This window comes from Anoplopoma fimbria, chromosome 12 (assembly GCF_027596085.1).
Source record: "Anoplopoma fimbria isolate UVic2021 breed Golden Eagle Sablefish chromosome 12, Afim_UVic_2022, whole genome shotgun sequence".
NCBI lineage: Eukaryota > Metazoa > Chordata > Actinopteri > Perciformes > Anoplopomatidae > Anoplopoma > Anoplopoma fimbria.
The window spans coordinates 16,535,325-16,556,185 of NC_072460.1; the positions used below are offsets into that span (position 1 = coordinate 16,535,325).

At 37.9% G+C, this 20,861-nt stretch overlaps 1 protein-coding gene across 2 annotated transcripts; it reads left to right on the forward strand.

The window, feature by feature from the left end:
• The first annotated feature begins 479 nt into the window (after positions 1-479).
• On the forward strand, positions 480-19,099 carry spats2 (spermatogenesis associated serine rich 2). Of its 2 annotated transcripts, none has more exons than XM_054609878.1 (13): positions 480-592; positions 3,248-3,457; positions 4,544-4,623; positions 6,843-6,951; positions 7,661-7,710; positions 7,956-8,178; positions 8,751-8,936; positions 9,105-9,240; positions 11,189-11,247; positions 13,633-13,742; positions 14,001-14,103; positions 15,107-15,261; positions 15,374-19,099. In XM_054609878.1, exons 2-13 carry the CDS (start codon positions 3,436-3,438, stop codon positions 15,647-15,649), a joined length of 1,509 nt encoding a protein of 502 aa, XP_054465853.1. In that variant the 5' UTR covers positions 480-592; positions 3,248-3,435; the 3' UTR covers positions 15,650-19,099. The 2 variants fall into 2 exon arrangements, with proteins under 2 accessions (XP_054465853.1, XP_054465852.1); XM_054609877.1 differs by having other exon boundaries at positions 480-588.
• The last annotated feature ends 1,762 nt before the right edge of the window (positions 19,100-20,861 follow it).

The following is a 20,861-nucleotide window of genomic DNA, read 5'->3' on the forward strand; positions in this document are numbered from 1 at the left end:
TAATTTAATCAACATCAGACTCAGCTTAATTGGCAAAGTATATGTACACATACAACAAATTTGACTTTGTTTGCACTCAATGTACTTACGGTTTACTCAGTTCAAAGAACAATTTAGTTAAAATAGACTTATAATTACAACAAAACTAAACAAATTAATGCAAAAATAAATCTAGAATAATTTTGTATGAACAAGTAGGTGCAAAATATAAAAATAGAACTATATTTATGTGTAAACTGAACATACAGTACCAGTCAAAAGTTTGGACACACCTTCTCATTCAACTACTTTGAAGAATCTAAAATATAAAACATATTCTGCTTTGTTGAGCATTTGTTTGTTTACCACATAATTGAGAAGGTGTGTCCAAACCTTTGACTGCTACTGTACATGGCCTTGGAAACCTTTTTCAAAACTGGTTGTTTACAAGGGAGGTTCCTTGAACGCAAACCTGGCAACCCCGATGGAGTCTAGTCGGGTACAATATTGCCCACAGCAGACTGCTCGGCATTACAGACGGCTGGCGGCGGAGGAGGCGGTGGTAACCTGTTTTCCGACTCTACCTTTCAGTTTTCCTGCCAACATCAAGTACGTATGTAATCCTGAGTGCATACACTGACACGTTGTCATGCTGTAGCTGCAGCTTGTAGCGTTAGCTCTGCGCTACAGCGGAGCATTGGTGATGGACGCTGTCTGCTAGCTGCGGGCTAGCTCCGGCTGCACTCACTGGTCCCCTTCATGGAAAAGGTGTTTCTAGTTTATGTCGCATTTAGCATTGTTGTTTTTAGAAATGCATTGGTAAATTATTGAGACCTGCAGAGCTGATCCCACAGTGGTTAGAGGATGTTAGCAGGCTAGTGTGCGGACTTCAGCCCCATCACGTCATGTGAACCCTTCTCGTGTCCTCAAGATATCCAGCTGGAAGTTTGAATAAGAGACCATTTCACTGTCATGTTTCATAAGGCATTGTACTGATGGTTAGTTAACAGTGACATGCAGTTGGATATTGGTAATTGTTTTTGCTGTGATTGCAGGAAACCCTGGATATTTGGACATGTCTGTGCAGATGTCTTGAGGCTGATTTTGATACAGCAAGACAAACTGCACGGACTTTGAATGATGGTTAAATGCGACGATTGATGACAGGGGTCATTATCTGATGAGCTGTAGCTTTAATGCAACGTTACCTGTTTTAATTGGGATATTTCATATAGGGCTCCATTTTTAAGTGCAAAAGACTTTGGACACATTACATTACATGACATTACAGTCATTTAGCAGACGCTTTTATCCAAAGCGACTTACAATAAGTGTATTCAACATAGGTATTCAAGAGAACTACTAGTCACCAGAAGTCATAAGTGTATCTCCTTTCTTTAAACAAGCATCTAAAAGCATAAACCACAGCAAAAGTACAGTGCAGAAGCAGATTACGGTACTACGAAAACAATAAGTGCTAAGTGGAAGGCTGAGGTTAGTACTTCTTACCCCCCATGGTTCAAGTTCCTTGTAAATGTAGTCGGACAATTGTTTTAGGTATTCCAGCAATTCAAGTACTGCATTTCCCCCCAAAAAACAAGGGACAAGCAAGCAAAGGATTCATTAATGAAGGTCAAAATTGAAGCATCAGGAGGCCTAGATATCCCAACTTTTCATTTCACGTATGGGTCAAGCTTAAGAACATTACATTACAGTCATTTAGCAGACGCTTTTATCCAAAGGGACTTACAATAAGTGTATTCAACATAGGTATTCAAGAGAACTACTAGTCACCAGAAGTCATAAGTGCATCTCCTTTCTTAAACAAGCATCTAAGAGCATAAACCAGAGCAAAAGTACAGTGCAAGAACAAACTAATACAAATACAATAAGTGCAGCAAACTAATACAAATACAATAAGTGCAAAGTGGAAAGCTCAGGGTAGTACACAGATGCACCTGGTTTCTACCTGTTTGTCAGCAGAATTATTTGGCTGTGGTGATGAAATATGTATCAAAGTAATCTCATATTGGACCTCAGTGAAAAGTGCAGGCTTGTTTGATTGACTGTATGTTACTATGTCTAGGGATGCAACTAACTACTATTTTTCCAGGTTAATTTATTGGTCTATTAAATGACCTTCCCAGCTTTTTAAAGTCCACGCTGATGTCTTTAAATGTCTGGTTTTGCCAGTCTAAAATCCAAAGACCTTCACTGTAATATGTTGTAAAAAAGCGATTAGCAGGACATCTCGAAATTTTTGAAGCTGAATACAGCATTTTCTCACAATTCGACATTGAAAATTGCTGTAATTATTCACAGATTATCATTATATGTGGCAAATTTTTTCTAACTCTATGTTTCCACACATATCCACATTATTTTAAATTTGTGAACTCTTTAATTCAAACTTTGCAGTCGCCAGTTTCATTTGAGTGCTGAGTTAGCACTTCTTTTGAGTTTCATTACAAGTGCACCTGGCTCTCTCTTGAAGACTCAATCACCATCCCTCTTGATAAACATAATGCATCCTAGTGTTTTGCATGAGCCACCACTGCAGTGTCGCTTGTTGATTGTGCTCATGTATAGTTTGACGTCGGTAGAGGTGTGGTGGAACCCGGAGTGCTTCGCATGCCAAGTCCTAATCAACAGGGTGTGTGTTTGTAAAAGCTTTTAAGTTTCGTTTTTTAGAGGACCTGGGTCAGAAAGAGAAACCTAAAAGTTGGCAAACAGCTGACTCATCAGAGAGTCCAGATTGCTGGAGGTCTGGTTGAAGAATTCTTTTATCAAACTGCAGTATACATAGTTGGTACCGATTGTTACTGTGCACGTGCAACTCTTCCATCATAAGCTCCAGAAAAAGCGATGGTTTTCATTTCTTTTTTACCCGTCTAGGTGTAGCCCTTACAGCATTCTCAGCCACCGCTCCTGTAGAGAACTGAGAAAAGGGAACTACCATTCAAAGATGTGTTTCTCTGAAGTCCTGCTAACGTCACCTCCCCTCCCCTTAACTAAATGCAGTCTTTCTGCCAAGAACAATATTAACTACAGATTTTTTTTCAAGAATGCTCTGCCGGACAGACAATAACTTATTGAAATCTGTTTTTCATTCGTAGAGGAAATGGATTTCATTTGCATTCATATTTTCGGCTGTTTCAAAAGTGGATGTTTGGTATCTGTGCATTTCTGCTTTGACCTGTTTCTTTTCTACATTCTAGTCCATGGGGCAAAAACATTTTCTTTTTTGTATTTCCTTTTCCCCTCACAGCTTTGGATCAACTTCGTGGAGAAACTTTGTGAGCCTTATTGGCATCTTCTCTGACAAGCAAACACTCAAAGTGAATAAGACTTCTCTTGGAGCCCTTATTTGAACACCATCTTAAGCATATTTGAAGTGTTATCACAGTCTTGAGGAAGTACACAACCATCTGTTGCCTGGATATTTCTGTTTGAAATATGGCAAAGAAAAACCAGAAGGGTATGTATTCACTTTTGTTAAGACATTAGCAAAATAAAAATCTATATTTTATTGAAAATATATATATATATATATATATATATATATATATATAGCTGCAGCATTTAGTTGAAGAATGTTTAAGTTAGGTAAATCATAGATTTTGATAAAACCACAAATATACTGATACATAACCGATAATTAATTTAGTCCTAATATTACAAGTGTAGTGTAACAGACTGCATTACTTTTAGAGTATATTATGTATATAATATATGAAGATTGAATTTATTTGAATAGATCATCTCCATTGCCACGATAACAGAATCCAGCTGTTTGAGTCAGTATCGGCTCACTATCGGTATCAGGGCCTTAATTACTCTAGAGAGAAATGCTCAGGAGGTTTACAGTAACATTAACCTACTTTCATGCCCAAGAAAACGACTTTTACAAGGCTTCTTTTTTTTTTTTTTTTTCAATAATGCTCTGCCAGCTTTTTTCCCCCTGTCTTGTCTTTAAATGGACATAGATTAACTTTGGACTTTACCCTGACTCATACTCAGCTGTAAGCTTTCGTTTAGCAGTTTTCAAAAAGAATTGTCGTTTGTTGGAAATGTATATTTAGTTTTTATCTTTACTGTAACTGTTTGATGACAGAAACCCTCCTGAGGTGTTGTTGAAAGCCTTCATTGGTTTTAGGAATTTAATTCAGATGCAGATTCAAGACTGTTCAGGCACGGAAGAGTTTGCTTTAATGATAGAAAATAACCTTTTTTTTTTCCTACAGTAAACAAATCAAATGTTTTCTCAACTTTTTTGATTGATCGACTTAAGTTGAATAGGTGGTGATTTAATTTTTTTTCATATAGATTAAAATGGCTTCGCAAATTTCAGCTCTTTACTTGGTTTTTAAGACAAATGTCCTCCCAAGCACAAATCTGTCGTATAACGTGACCCATAACACAGTAGCTTACTACTCTTTCCTGGAAATCTCTGAAGCTGTATGGGGTTTTTTTGTTTTGCAAATGATGCTCTACAGTGAATTGCAAATAGGATTCAAGGCCTGAGCAGACAATGGAGTTTGTATTTTATGTGATGTTTTTCCAGACACGTCAGGGGTGGTGTTTGACACTCGGTCAAAAATGGCCATGTCCCAGGGAGGAACAGCTGAGAGGATGAAGGAGAAGGTAAGAAGTATACACAGTGCACATTACTGGCAGGTATTTTTGTAAAGGGTTAATTTTGAAACATAAATCAAATTTGTTTAAATATCAATGTTTCTAATCTGTTCCAAAAGTCAAACATTTCCATTATGTGTTGGAGTATTTCCTCCTAAGCCTCGATATTCAGTTTCATTAGTTCTGGGCTCTGCACAGCAGTTTTGGCAACATTAAACCTGAGAGGGCAGGATGTCAGAGGAAGAGCAACAGTCATAGTATTGCCAGAGGAGAAATGCATTGTTTTAGAGACAGTCTTGTCTTAATGGGAGTCAATTTAATAGTTTCTGTAACTGGTATTTTGATGTTCAATAGCTCAACGTCTGAAATCCCTTGAAAAAAAATGACTAATGACGAGCCTTATCCTTTTTAAAGCTGTTAATCTATAATGGAACAACTTAAAGCCAAGTTCGTACTCCTCGACATTCAAAGTCATCAGATCTCTGAGCTGTTCACACCACACAACTTACTGTCTTTTAATTGGGAGTCTTGAAGTCGTTTTGGTTTTCATACTACATGAAATGAGTCACACACTAAAAGAACTTTCACCGGGAAGAATCCCAGAGGATTACGTCTGCTCGCCAAGCTACGTTTTGTCACAAAATCACACGTGAGAAGTGACATGTAATACCATGCCCACAAAATAGCCTGTTTCTGCACATCTTTACTGTTTATCTATTTTTACTCGAGGTGAAACAACAACTTTGGTTAAAGTTGCAAATAAAACACATATCGGAGACTGTTACAGGCGACTCCTCCCCAAATTTTCGCTAAACCTGCTTTTTTGCGCTCTCAGGGGCACCAACAAGTCCTCCAGTGTGTCAGAGATGCACCGGAGGCTGGCGTGTTTGAACAGATCACACCTGGCACCCGAGTGCTGACCCAACGCAGATTTGCCGCTGTTCTCTGGCTTTTGTCGGGGAGCTCCAAAAACTGTCGGCGAATAGAAAATCAGGGCTCAAGTAGTGCAGTACGAACTAGGCATCAGGAAAATGGGGCAGCACACAGTGGAGTCACAAAGTTTTGTGTGGTTTCTGTGCTTAAAAGCATGTTTTGAGTTACATTGAAACAAAACTGCAGTGAAGTACTGCCATCAGACTGTACAACAACAGCGGAGACCACAGTCTGTCAACATGCTGACCAGCCCCCCCCCCCCCATGTGTATATACTGTACATTTTTTTTTTTTTATTTTTATCTATTTTTATTCTTATTTCTGTTCGATGTTTGTTTTGTTGTGTAGTATGTGTATTTATTGTCTGTGTAGTTGTATAGTATGTGTATTTATTGTCTGTGTCTGTGTAGTTGAGCTGCTGCAACACTCGAATTTCCCCCATGGGGATCAATAAAGGAATATAATAATAAAAAGTAGAGCCAAATCGTTGGTTCTTATTAATAACTATTGACTATGTCAATATTTGCATTGGAGTTGCTGGTTAGTTTACATGTCTTTCTCTGTTTGCAGTAAATGCAATTGACATGTACTACATACTCCAAGCGCCAGCTTCTTTTTCAATTGTTCTCATTGTGGTCATAGGAATGCAGCCGCCCAGAGAATAGGCGCTGCACCCAGCATCTTTTTTTTTTCTGAGCGCTCAGCCTCTTTTGTCCAGCCGCTCCAAGCGCTTCTTGTTTAAAGTCTCTGAACTTTTAAGAGAAGCACTGGTTACGTCTTTGTAGAAAATGTTGGGAGAAAGCTTGTTTTGGCTGTGACTATTCTGAGCGTTATGTCATACAGACATCATTACACAGACAGAAAAGCCCATTTGTGGGAGCAGATCGACCTGCCAGACACTGAACGTTGTTGGTGAGTGTTGTGGTTTTATCCCGATGGATCGTCCTTCTTGCTCTAACGTTACAGCTTTAAGTTTGAGTGATGACAAGCTCATCTATACCGAGTATGAGGGTAAACTTCCTCCAGTTGGTGCTCATGTCTTACACATAGACAGTTTCCCAAATAGGTAATAAAAAGCAAATGGCCGATGCTAGTTTATCATAAAACGGTGATTAAAGTTGTGAAGTTGTCAAATAAATGATGAAAACAAAGCAAAGGGCTGTGTTTATAAGCCAAATGTTATTTAAATGTCAAAATGCCTTCATTGTAAATTTACACTAAATGTTGAATCTTTTAACTGTTTGATGTTAAAATCTGTTCATTTCATACCTTTTGTGTTGTTTTTTTTCTTTACAGATCAGTGCCGTCAGAGCAGTTGTCCCCAACAAAAGTAACAATGAGATTGTACTGGTCTTGCAGCATTTTGAGAACTGCGTTGACAAGGCCGTCCAAGCTTTCTTAGAAGGTATGAAGTTTAAGTCTAATTATAAATAATTACGTTCCCATTAAACAGATAAATACATCCACACCAAGAACATCAGCAACAGAACACCTCAACATTATTATGTACCTATTCACCCTTATCATTAAAGTGCTCTACATACAAGGTTCAGCATCCACACACACACACACACACACACACACACACACACACACACACACACACACACACACACACACACACACACACACACAAGTTCAATTATTTTAGTTTCACAGTTCAATACAGTGTGATACTGGTAGGCACAAATGATCTGCAATTAACCAGTTGCATTTTTTTTTAGAACAATTACTAGGCCTTGAAGATGGTGATCATTATACTACATGAATACAAAATTCTACTTGTATACTTATATATTTCCAGCACTACGTTGTTAGTGTACTTCATTGAAGTCGGACCTGGCATCCCGCCCATATTGCTTGTGCCTAACAAGCCCTTGAGATCAACTCATGCATGCCATGCTTTGCATTCAGAAGTCTGAGTGTCATTTGCATGCCTCTTAGTTCTGAAGATTTATTTATAGAACAAATAAGATTGTCCAATGTACGTCACACTGCTTTGTTCCTTATTTAGCGGTGGCTAAACAAAACCTTAGGGCAATCAGATATTGAGACGGGTTTCAAGTCGGTCATGTGGCACCTTCGTCATAATTATTGTTTGCTTTACACCCCAGGCAGTGCAGTTGAGATCCTGAAGGAGTGGAATGTTACCGGCAAAAAGAAGGTGAGAACCTGAAAGCCTGCACCTTGAGTGTCTCTTTGTTGAGTAAGCATAATCATGTCGGCTCTATTTGAAAGAAATGGCTTTATGTTAAAAGTAGTGCTCTTCATTATTTGTAAACTTTGTGGCTTCTGAATCTGAATGCCAAAACTTATTATTGTTCTGAATCACCGCTCTGATTTAAGATAGAGATCATGAACAAAGAGAATTTGAACAAAGAGGTTTGACATTGATATCTCGTTGTTCAGCCCAAGAAGAAAAAGAAGCCCAAACCTCAGCCAGAGGCTGCAGCAGAGCCTGCTCCACCTGAGGCCACACCGCCTGAGGAGGGCAAGGAGGAGGTGAACGGCTTTCATGCCAACGGCTCAGTCCTGGATGGAGAGTCACTTGATTCTCTGAGTGAACAGTTGGACTCCGCCTCCCTGGATGCAGCTGAGCTGGACTCTGAACCCGCTACATCAGAAACCACCGGTAAGCACAGCTCTGATATATGATGAAGGCAAAAGGAGGAATGGCTGAATCACGCACCATTTTAACTGCATGTCAAACTTTTCCTTGTCCTTTATTAATGTCAGAGTACAATACTTCTCTGATGACTCAGCATTGATAGCTGTAGTAATATTTCGGGTCCCCTAATATGACTGCTGACACTACGTCATTTGTTTGTTTCCATCTGCTGATTTCAGGATTCAGAGCTCTTATCTGTTAAAATGATTGCTTTAACCCCTTGGTAACATTTTTGTGAATGAAACTTGCTCACAAACAGCGAAACAGGTGGCTTTATTTAGCTATTTGAATGATGTCTAGTATTCTAAGGATCAAATGTTCTTCAGTTTAGGTACAATACCTTTTCTATGTTTTTATTTATTTATAGAAATTATCCTCTCAAATCTCACCATTTTTTGTGTCAGACTTTTGGTGACTAAACAGCCAAATACTCTGACCAACTTGTGGACTAATTTGGCTCCGCTCTATTTTAAGCAGTTTTTGTGGGAAAGTTAGTTTGGAAATACTTACTTTACTTGTTGTAAATCTTCTCACAGGTGCAGAGGCAGAAAGTCAAGGTAGCGCTCCGAGTCCCCCCTTACAGAAAGGAGGGAGGAATCAACAGGGTCCTAGAGGCAACAAGAACCGACACAGGACAGGCTCAACTTCACATCCACATCCACCCTCTTCCCCATTTCCACCCACCACTGATGAGCAAGGGTCATCGGGAGTCAAGAAGATGGGTTAGACACCAAATACTTCTTACCTCCTAAATGATCTTATCCTGCATGTAGTATTTTAGAATATCTTTGGTGTGCTGTTAACAAGGTACAGGTAAAACCGAATATGGGACAAATTGTGTTGTAGCACTCCTTCTTCAACGTGTGCCTAAGTTCATGTTTACTTCTCAGCTCCCAACATTGACCGCTCTGTGAAGGACCTGCAGAGATGCACCGTCTCACTGACTCGCTACAGGATAGTGGTGAAGGAGGAGATGGACTCCTCAATCAAAAGGATGAAGCATACGTTTGCTGAGCTCCAGAGCTGGTGAGCATGTTTCTCCTAAAATCTGCTTCTGGTCTTGGCTGTGGTTGGATCTTAACATAATAGAATATTTTGGCATGTTGAAAAGTGAGATGTAACAAAACATTGTGAGGGCTTTTTTTTCTACCGCAGGAGCTTTTCCAAGGTACCAAGAACCTTTTGAAGAATTTAGTTCTTGTAAGATGGATCAAGTTCCTATTTCAGGGGTGGTACTTTCCAATGGTGCAGGACCTTTAATGGTGGGGGCCCTGATTACTCATGATTAAAGGAAACCATACCAGAAAAGTTTAGTTTAGTTTAGTTTTTTTTAGGTTTTGCTGTAACGTCAAGAGTGTCAGCGGGCATTTTTAGATTGGATTAGATAAACCAAGACATTCCTGGTCAGACTGTTCTATATGTTGAACCTTTGGTAGCATTTAACAACCCTCTTGGTGTCGCAAGTCAAATAGACAAACTAGAGGGTAGCAGAGTATTACAACGACTATACCCATATATATATATATAAAACTAAAATACTGTAATCATTTTTTGCAACTATAAGTAGATACTTTTCTGTAAATATTCCTAATTATTCTAAGCCAGCACAGTGCAAAGGAAGGGCTCCATTCACTTTAGCTTGCGCTTTGATTAGCTTATAAACTTCATAGACAGGACGAACATGCGTAAGACTGCATTACACTGCCATAAATCTTTTTTAAAATGAGGATAATGGTGCAAGACTTTTCTCTCCTTTTTAAGGCATTTGTGGTGATTCACTCGTTTGTACACGCAAGATGGGGCGGACATAGTTGTAAAGAATGGGGGACAAAGTGTTTGAGTGCCTGAGGGAGAAGGTTAAAACCTGCACTGTTTTACTTCTGCACACCTGGCCAATAGCTGTGTAAAGAGACGCGATCATAAAAATAAAATGAGAGTAGAACACACAAACTATTTGCTGTGGCCATTTGACTAGTTCAAAAGAAAATGGCGCTCAGCACTGTGCATTGACCGTAGAAATAGAATGAGTTAGTCCACTACAGCAGTCACAGTTCTTTGCCATGGCAACGGTACACATAAAATGACCGACGCTCTGACCATCCTGCTATGTTAAATTTAATTGAAGTTGGCTACCAAGATATTTTACACACATACTATAATACCACAGTTTAAAAAAAACACCTTCATTCAAAAATGTAGTTTTATACAAATATTGTATAATTTTGTACTGTTTCGTGGTTTATTCACTGTTTAACAATACTTTGTATTATCATATACTCATTATAGATAAATGTAGTGAAGTTAGAAGTACAATATTTTTTTAAAAATTAAATAAAATTTCACATTTAGAATGTTTACATTTAAAACTGTCAAATGCTCTATATATTGTATAGTTGAAACATCGCGACCGTACAGCTCGTTTAAAGGCACATTTTTTGAATATGTGCTGTGTATGTCTCGATGAGTGAGCGTTTTAATACTTTCACGGTGTTTATGTAGGTCTTTGACCTGTTTTATAATGAAAAAGAAATGAAGATCTCACTTTTTACAAGCTGTGACCTTTAAGGACTCCACTTTTGTCATGTACAACTAGAAGGGTTCCTATGCTTATAAAGGAGACTACTCTTCTTGTTTTAAACTGTGCTGTGAATTTATTATTTTATCCTTCAGCTTTTTGTGTCTTAGTAACTTAGGAGAAATTATATTGTGGTACAATACAAAATAATAACTCTTGGATATGATTTATCATTTGATAATGGCACTGTATAGAACCTCCTTTCATGTATTGATTCTTAACTGTTGAATTGTTTTGCATTATCATTCAGCTACGCTGCTGTGTTTCTGATCCTTAAGTGTGCAGCTGCCTATATGTTTAATGTTATTAGAATGAATTCACAGTCTCAGTGCCTCTTTTCTTATATTGCACTAAGTATAGAAAAATGACCCCTCTTCCTCATTCTCTCTTTTTTTCTAGTTTAATGGACAGAGAAGTGACTCTACTGGGAGAAATGGACAAAGTGAAAGCAGAGGCCTGTAAGTAATGTACTTTTTTCAAGTATGTAGACTGAACCAAAGCCCTGCTTCTCACATACCACCCAGGAGCTGTTAGTATTCTTCCCATATAATGATCACCTCATTCAACGGCCTGGAGAATCTGACCTCAAACACTTCCGGAGAGGTAGTAAAAGAAATTGCCGTGTCCCAGTTTCCTCAAAACTGCAGTGGTGCCCTCGGGGTCCTGATTTACCGAGAGTGTGCGCGCGTGTGTGTGTGTGTGTGCGTGTCTGCGTGTGCGTGTGCGTGTGCGTGTGCGTGCGTGTGTGCGTGTGTGTGTGTGTGTGTAACATGACAGAGCAGGACTGCATATTTGTACAAGTAGGCCATTCTCTCTTATTCTGTCCTCTCAGTTTAGAGTGTTGTGTGTTCCAGGCCTGGAAAAAGTGAATAGTGTCAGGTGTCGAGGGAGACTCAATGCTGTCTTTGTGTGAGGTGATTTGGGGATTGAGAGGAAAGCAAAGAAACTCTAGTACTTCTTCGACATTACAAAAGCCAGGTTTCCTCAAAATCTGCCTTCTACTAATCTCCTTCTCGTGTTAGACTTGGGTTAAACTAATGGTTTTCCTATATAACCTCTATAAACAGATCTGTATGTATATATACAAACCGCAACAATTAAATCCCCCAAAATACTTATTGATGAGTACAGTCCAGTCCTTATTGGTCTATACTGGAGGTACCTGCGTTACCAGGTAGCTGTAGCTGGTACAAATGTTTAGTGCTGCAGCTAAATAGTTTATTTTAATCATCCATTAATCTGCCAATTAGTTTCTAAATGAATTGTTTGATCAATATAGTGACAAAAAAAGGGAAAACGGAACAATGTCCTTCAGCAGTTGAAAGTAGTAAATTCACTAAAGTAATGCAGTGCTTGAGTAAATGTAAATTGTTGCATTTTTTTGCTGTATCATACTTACGAATATTGTTTTTTTGACAGCACTACATTTATCTGACACCTTAAGTTACTAGTAACGTTGCATATTATAAATTCAACATATAGTCAACAAACAAATTGAATTCTATTATTATGGGTTGAGGTATTATGATTCAAATGAGGAAATCTATCAAACTACTCAACCGTATATATAATGTCATTTAAATTAGCCCCACCTTTACCAGCATTACATTGAAGTGATCACCACAGTAGCCATGGTTACATTCCATTGCCAACTGAATATTAAGCAAACTTTTGAAATGGCACAAAAAATTTAAATAAGTCTCCGTGGAGGGAATAAACTCGGCTACGGCGTAGTTTTGCCGAAGTTGGCTCTATAGGCCATACTTCCCAAAGCACTTAAACACGGCTAGTGTTGCATGACAGGAGATGACGCTGTTGGAACTTGGATTTTGAATTTGTTTTCCAGTCCAGAAAAACGCAGGTGACTCAGTGGTTATATTGAGGAGGTTTATTCAAATAGTACTAACCCTCTATTTCTATTGAGAAGTTTGAAGAAGAGCTGTGCTAAAGCAATACGTTGCCTGTTAATTCCAGCTTTATTCAGACTCTATATTTATACTCTTGACACTCTCCTCCTCAAATCTGCACACATTTTGATGCCAAGCTTTCCGTTTTTATAACCAATGACTGGTGATTTATTCAATTCCCATTGAACTGTTGCTCAGAGGTACCTTTGTCTGTTTCTGCCATTTCAATTGTCAGTCTAGGTGAACCATTTCATTGTGTTTTGTTCTCAGTGTACAAAACAAACCCTTCATACAGATTAACATCTATTTGAAAAGCAGACTTTCGACAACCTAGAAGCATTGAAGACCATTCAAACCTGTAGAGTATTCCTCTCCGATATCTGACTTGACCCAGTGAAGCTTTTGTTGCAGGAGATTGCAGATGCTGAATAGCAGTGTACATGGTATCTTGCTTTGAAAATGGCTTTATCTCTGACCCTTGTTTGTCTTTTTAGATGCTGAGTCATCTGTACTTTGTACTTGTCATATCAATAGACAGCTGAGTTCTTACAGAAAAACGAAACTTACTGTGACTGCAAGGATAACAGCTGTAATGAAACTTTGGAGACTTTGAGAACGTAACATTATAATAATTGTATTAATCTGCAGCTATACTGATATTTGATTAATCATTTATATCACCTTTTAAAGCATAATAAAACATTTTATGTGACAAAGAAGTGAATACCTTCAGGTTTTGGACTAAACATCTGAAGGCACCACCTTCAGGAAACGTGTTATTCATTATTTTATGACATTCTGTAGACCAAACAAATTATTGAGAAATTAATCTGTCAGAATTTCTATTGCACTCAGAGACACGATTCACAAGAATGTCTTGTTGGGTTCATGAAAATATGCTCATATTTGTTAAAGATCACATTTGTTTTGTTTCAGTGTTAATTTTGGACGCCCGGCAGAAGAGAGCGGAGGAGCTCAGAAGGTTGACTGACCAGTCGGCATCCATGTCTGAGGAGCAGTTAGGTGAACTGCGTGCAGACATCAAGGTACTTAAACAATGCTGCTGCTGCTGCTACAGCTTGGCCTCGTCTGTCTCTTGTTTATTACACAGCCGCTTAATCTGAAATGGGTATTTATTGTTGAGCAACTGTTGAAAGCAAATTAAAAGGCAAATTTGTTGTCTTTCTCAAGGTGAAAAACAAACCGAACTGATAATTGAAATAAAAAAAAATACATAAAGCATTTTGGAGCATGCTGATGGTGAATATAATATTTTGTCTCTTCTTTTCTTTTTTTTTTCTCAGCACTTTGTGAGTGAGCGCAAATATGATGAAGACCTCGGGAGGGCTTTAAGATTTACGTTTGATCTTGAACCACTGAAGACAAGCATCACAGGGTTTGGATCAGGTACAGTTTTCATTTTCTTTCTTTTTCATTTGTGTTCGTAGTGAAAATTTATTTAAAAAAAATACTCCTCCCTATTTTTATTAATCATACATATATTCACACGAATCAGGAAAGCCAGCATTTTAGCTCTTCAGTTTCGGCATTTTAAAAAGTCTTATCCACAATTACAGCTGTGTCTCAGCAGACCAGAAGTACATTTACAGTGGCTAATAAAGCAATCATTATATTTCACATTTCATTAAAAAAGTTTGCAGCAACCTGTTTTATTTTTGGCAACTAAAATAAATCAAATGCATGTCAGGCATGGGCACGACACTATATATTATTCACATACTTATTATTAATATTCTCTTCTAAGTCCCACTGATCTTCCTTTGGTTGAACATTTACTAAAAGAAATGTCTTAAAGGAATACATTGGCATCATGTAGTTTTAGAGGAAGCAAGGTAATCACTGTTGTTTCTGGGAAACACATATTTATTCATGTAAGCATCAGAATTTAAGCAACCTTGCTGAACTAAAGCTCTGATCTGTCTCATAATGAAGGATTATTATGTTCACTGGTCATCTTTACTGAGTAAAAGACACCTGTAGACTGTGTGTGATAACAAATGTCTTGGATGAAAAAAGGTTCTCTTCCAGAAGTATGGATCTCAATCAGGCTCTTCTCAGACGGAGAACAGCAAACTTCAACAGAACATACAAATATATTTGCAGTCTTTAATAGAGCAAAAAGTTCTGTTTTTACTATTAAAGACTGGAAATATTTTTTGATTGATGACCAAAGATTTCACCACATTTCTCAGTCAAACGTTGTAAGGGCAACTAGTTTACACTTACAACCCAAACCCAGAACCTCTTTTAATCCCAAATACAGACTATGCTAACAGAGAGCTTTTCTGGGTTTGTTTACTTGGTGCACTAAGATAAATCAGGAATCATGCTTCATGAGACCGGTCCCAGGTTGTACTTTTAGTGATTTACCGTGTTGTTTCTTCTACAGTTTACCATCCACGTACAGGTTATTCAAATCGGTCCCGTTGTAGCTCCACGTCCTCTTCTGTCACCAGCCCAAGTCTGCTGGAAACTCCTCCTCCTCCTCCCACCCAGACCCAAAGCTCCCTCGGTGAACACCACCGCCCTCCACCAAACAAACAGGTCAGACGGCAAAGCAGTTGTGTTTTCAATCAGACCGTACAGATGTTTACTTACTTTAGCAATGGAAATAAATCTTAGTCGCTCACTGAATTGTGATTATCCAAATTCTCAGATTTTCCAAGGCAACAGGCGTACTTTCCAGGGACAAGGATATCACTCAGGTGGTCAGAGGTATAACGGCAGTTCCTACAATGAGAGAAACGCCGGTCGTCCTAACCACCGCTACCAGAGTGACGGGGGTTCTTCTGGTCCTTCCCAGCACTCAAATAGCTCAAGAGGTCCCCACCATTCCTCTACATCCTCCCACAACCGCACACAAGGGGCAACAACTGACCGACCTTCTAATAACGGGCTGCCCCAAAGGCCTCCACGGACGCAATGCCCTTGACATTGGAAATCCTGTGCTTAATCAAACCCATCTACTAACCCTTGCATCCCCCTCCCAATACCCTCCCCATACCCTCATCACTCTCCCCTCTACTAACTCCTTACAATGAAGAATAGAATACAAGTTTACATATTTCCGTTAGTTGAGCTGTAATGCCACCTCTCTAAATCTATCCATTCATCCTTCAAACTTGAAAAGCTCTCACTGTTCTGTATTCGTTCTTCCTTTTGCATTTCTCCCTTCCTGGCTAAGGTAACAGCTTCTATCTTTAGGCCCTCTTTGAGAGATCTCATTGCTATGCTATTGTCAGTCTCTGTTACGGATGTTTTGCCAGAGACTGACTCGATTACCTGCAACAATTTGTGCACTATTGAACCTGAACTCTTAGTACTTCTGTTTTTGCTGTGGCTTATGTCATCTCTCTGATTAGCACCTCTGTTTTGTTTTTTTGTTCTTGTCACCCAGAACCATTTCAATACCTTCACGATGGAAAGCGAAGTGAAAGTACGAAAGTAGTTCTAGCAGTAACAGAGGTTTTTGTCATCAGGAGAGTAGACATGCAATCAACACTACAGACTATCGTTAATCTTTACAAGGTTAGAAAAATGAAACATATCAAACTGTAATCCAGAGCTTTTCATATGGCTGCTATAAACCATAGGGAACTCATTAACACTAGGATTTAAATGTGTTTGAGTTTAACTCCGAGGACACAGAGGATGCCCTTTTTAAAGCAATAGTTTGACATTTGAGAAATGACTCATTCTCTTTCTTGCCAAGAGTTGGATAAGTAGATGGATACCAGTCTCATATTTGACCACTAAATTTGAAACTAGCACCAGCACACGGTTAACTTAGCTTAGCACAAAGACTGAAAGCGGTTAGAAACGGCTTTGTTTCCTGTCCGAATGTCATAAAATCCAAATTTCACAATTTAACACTTTCTATCTTGTTAGTTTTTTTTTTTTTTATAAGTGTAAAAACTACAAGTTGCGGTTTTATAGGGTTTATGTGCCGGGCAGAGCAAAGCTAGCTGTTTCCTTTGTTTCCAGTCTTTATGCTATGCTAAGCTAATCTGATCAGCTGTTAGCTGTAGCTTCATATTTACCGTACTGACACGAGATTGTTATCAAACTTATCCAACTATCTGCAAGAAAACAAAAATGCACATTTCCCAAAATGTCAAGCTTTTGCTTTAAATATTGGCTAAGACTGCAATGTATCGCCCTCCGAAAGGCCATCTGTGTGATTGTGTGCTGTTGTTGGCTTTCTGTCCATTATTTTGTAAGCGAGGGCTCAACCTGCTGTTGAAAAACATGTTAGAACTCACATCAAAGGAGACTGTTCACATGCTGTTCTATATTTAGTCCTTGACATTCATTCAGATGAATTTTCTTCCACACGCACCGTTTCTTCTTTATGTTGTTAAATGCACATGGATGGCATATTAATGACATGCTTGCCTTTAGTCACAGAGAGACTTCACCTTTGCCTTTCTAGAGACATGGATGTCTGCATCATGGCGGCTTTTTAGCAGATGGTACTTGTAGAGCGGGTGTGCGATTTATAAATATGTGTGAGAATAAGATCTTCTCTTCCCCTTTTTTTATATTCTCACTTTATCCCCTGTGTGAACATAGAACTGATCAAAAACTGATGAATGCATTGGAAGGTTGTATTGATTTCACAGATATTTCTTTTTCTATGGCTGCCAAGATGCTTTGAGGCTGTTTTGTTGAGGTTAATTCTCATGGTAGTGCCCACAGCTGGTGTATACCTCATTGCTGATGTTTGGGCCTGTTTTCAATCGGTTTTGTCGCAGTGGGCTCTTATTTAAGGGACAGGGACCCCTGGTGTTTGCGCATCTCTTATCTTCTTGTAGTTTTGTACATACAGTAAGTGGAGCTGCAAGGCTGTAGTCTCAGACTGGTTGTTACATAATTGCTGCATTTTCTTCATAATGTGTCGTCTTCCTTCGAGCAGACTTTTGGAAAAAAAATGAATTTATAATAGGTTCTCTCTCCCCCCCTTTTTTTGTTTCTTTGTGGTTTTCTGATCAAAGAGATATTTTTCTTCATATTTGAGATTAAGTCTTTACTTCAGTTATTATTTTACTTAATGTTGGGGAGAGAAGAGCGTTAACTTTTTTGAGATCGTTGGTAAATATGTGCTGTAATGACAACAGGAATAGTATATTTTTTGAAATACGCTCATTTCGTTTCTTACCGTTTGTTAACACTTATGATAAAGCATACATCTCATCTTTGTGTCGCTTGTAGAAGTGTGTGTTTCAGTTTAGTTTGGGCTCATTGTTGCCCCTTGTGTGCGTTGGGGGAAAAAAACCACCTGTGGTTCTCATCAACAGTGGTTGCAGTGGATCAGGGCGCAGTAATGAGCCAATGCAACTAAAAAAACTTACTTTGACAAGCAACAGAAAGGAGAAATGTATGCTTTATCGAAAGTGTTTTCCAACAGTAAATGGTTTAACAGTAGCAAAGACTTCAATAATGAAGAATAACTGGTTGCTTTGGCAAATGTTTAGGCTGTCTCCCACTCAGACAGTCCTGAACGGGGCTAAAAACTGCTTTGTTTCCTCTCCTCGTGACAAAAAAACACTTAACAGCCCTGGTGAGCTTAAAAGGGGCTGCTAGGTGGATTGTGTTTTGTTTGTTGGACAAAGCTTAGCTACCTGTTTTATTATCACTCAGTAATGTAGTGAAAACGTGTATTTCCTAAAATGTCAAACTTTTCCTTAAATGCTTTCAGAGTTGGTAAAGACTTTTTTGACTGGTGTTTTGGGGGACTGCAGGACAAATGATAAACAAATCAGCTTTTATTCCACACATCTCCAGTGTGCACTGGAGGTGCTGGATTCGTTCAATCAAGGCTCAAAGAGTAGATTTAGTCTGCCTCACTTTATCCACTTTTTTTGTTTTACATTCCAAACTGTAGTAATATTAGGTTATCACCAAAGATCATTTTGTCCTGTTTTCAAGTTCCTGCCTTTTTTCTTTCCTCTGCCTGTAAAGAATTCCAAAGGGGATTAATCCAACACTTCTCATTTTCTTCTTCTTCTTCTTCTTCTTCTACTTATTCCCACTCTACTTTATTTTCTGATTCCTTACTGTATATACATTTATGTAGCTATATAATTTTGTGCTCACATGGGGCATTTTGTATGTGATATTCATATTAGGCATAATGGAAGTTAAAACATTTAGTTCATTCTTTCTTCCAGTAGACCTTGTGTCGTCCTTCTCAAGACAACGTTTCTGAGACAACTGTAAACTCAAGTGCCTTTTCTTGTCTCCCACCGATTCATTGACTTCCCCTCCACCAGAGAATGGACCAAAGACATCGACCGTCCCCGACACCTCTGTCCTCTCTTTCTCCCCACTCACTGAATTGCACACTTTTCATTTACTACGAATAAACAGTTTGCAATACTGACTGTATGGTTGTTGTTTTTTCTAGCTATACTGGCATGTAATGGTGGGGTATGCATCCATCAGTAAACAAACCAGGAGCCGAAGCAGAGGTAACATCGAGGTTTAAACAGTATGTCAGCACAGCGATCGTGGGATCAAGGTCTACAGCTCCAGTATTTCATCAACATATTTCCTGCTTTTGACTCCATATGCTGCAACTTACTGTTCACTTTTAATTAAAAATGTTAAATTAATGGATTTAACACTGAACTTTCAAAGTAAGTTTTCATAAGTCATTTGTAAATTTACTGTACTTAAATTTTAGCTAATTGAACTTGAATAGCATTTGAAAAAAAGTCATGAAAATGTCGAAAAAAGTCACAGTATAGCCTGATGAAAAAAGTAATCATGTAGCATGTGTAAAAAAAGTCATAGTATGTCGAAACAAAAAGTCTTAACATTATAAGTCATATAGTAAAAAAAGACTTTTAGTATGTCATGGAAAAAATCATTAAAAGTCATAGTAAAGTACGTCATAAAAATGATCCCAAATTGCTTTTAAAAAGTCATAGTATTGTATGTCATAAAAAAGTCATTGTATAGTATTTCATGAAAAATCATTGTATAGATTGTCACTAAAGTCAGAACAATAAATCTCATACAAATGTCATAGTAAAGTATGTCATAAAAATGTGAAAAAAATCATCATATTATATCTTAAGTCATAGTATTGTTTGTCATAAAAAGTCATAGAATAGTATGTCATTAAAAAAGTCAGTTAAGTATGTCACCAACAGCTTTAGCATATTTCATTAAAATGTAATGAAACATTTTCACAGCTTAGTAAGTAGGTCATAAAAAATCATAGCATAGTATGTCAAAAGAAAATCGTAAAAATAAAAAATGTCATCAAAAAAGTAAAGAATATATTATGTCGTAAAAATTCATAGTATAGTAAGTCATAAAATTGTGATAAGAAAGTAATTGTATATTATGTCATAAAAAGTGATTTTCATAGAATAGTATTATGTGGTCTTGCCCACAACAGCCTCTCTTTGTTTTCCATCATTCCTTGTGTCTCTCTTTCTCATTGTGAAAGTCATAGTAAAGTATGTAATGTCATAATATAGTACATCATTAAAAAAGTCATCATATGGTATTTCAGAAATAAAATAAGTCACAGTATAGTATGTCATAAAAAGGAATAGTGTGTCATAAAAATGCTTTAAAAATGTCATAGTATAGTATGTCATTAAAAAGGTATCGTATAGTTTGTCACAAACGTCAAAGTATAATATTTCTTAAAGGTTCTTGAAAAAGTCGTAACATAAATGTAGGCCTTTTCTTTGTAGTGGCGTACTCAGTGTGGTTAGTTATTTTCTTTAAGTAAAGCATCTGAATTATTCCTCTCCCACTGCAAGTCAATAAATAAATAAAATAAATCATAAAATAAATTCAAAACAACCAGATCTGAACTATTAAAATGTCAAACATCACACTCATGCACAGAACACCTGCACAGCCAGCAGATGGCGCCCTTGCTCTAAGGAAATGTTAAAATGGGATTTCTGAGAGGGAGGTTTGGTGAAAGATCTCATCAATCACCAGTGTTGGAAGAACTATTTAGACTTCTCACCAAAGTAACGGTACCAATTATTAAATGTAATGTTGTATGTTTACTTGTGCTCAGGTACAAGTAAAAGTCCTGCATCTTAAGTCTACTTTAGCAAAAAGGCAAAAGTATTAAAGTATTTAAAGTATCAAAAGTAAAAGTCCTCCTGCAT

Coding starts and splice junctions, on each gene's coding strand:
- spats2 (XM_054609878.1), top strand. CDS start 3,436: ATGGCAAAGAAAAACCAGAAGG. Junction 9,241..11,188: donor TTTGCTGAGCTCCAGAGCTG/GTGAGCATGTTT, acceptor CTTTTTTTCTAG/TTTAATGGACAGAGAAGTGA. Junction 15,262..15,373: donor GCCCTCCACCAAACAAACAG/GTCAGACGGCAA, acceptor CCAAATTCTCAG/ATTTTCCAAGGCAACAGGCG.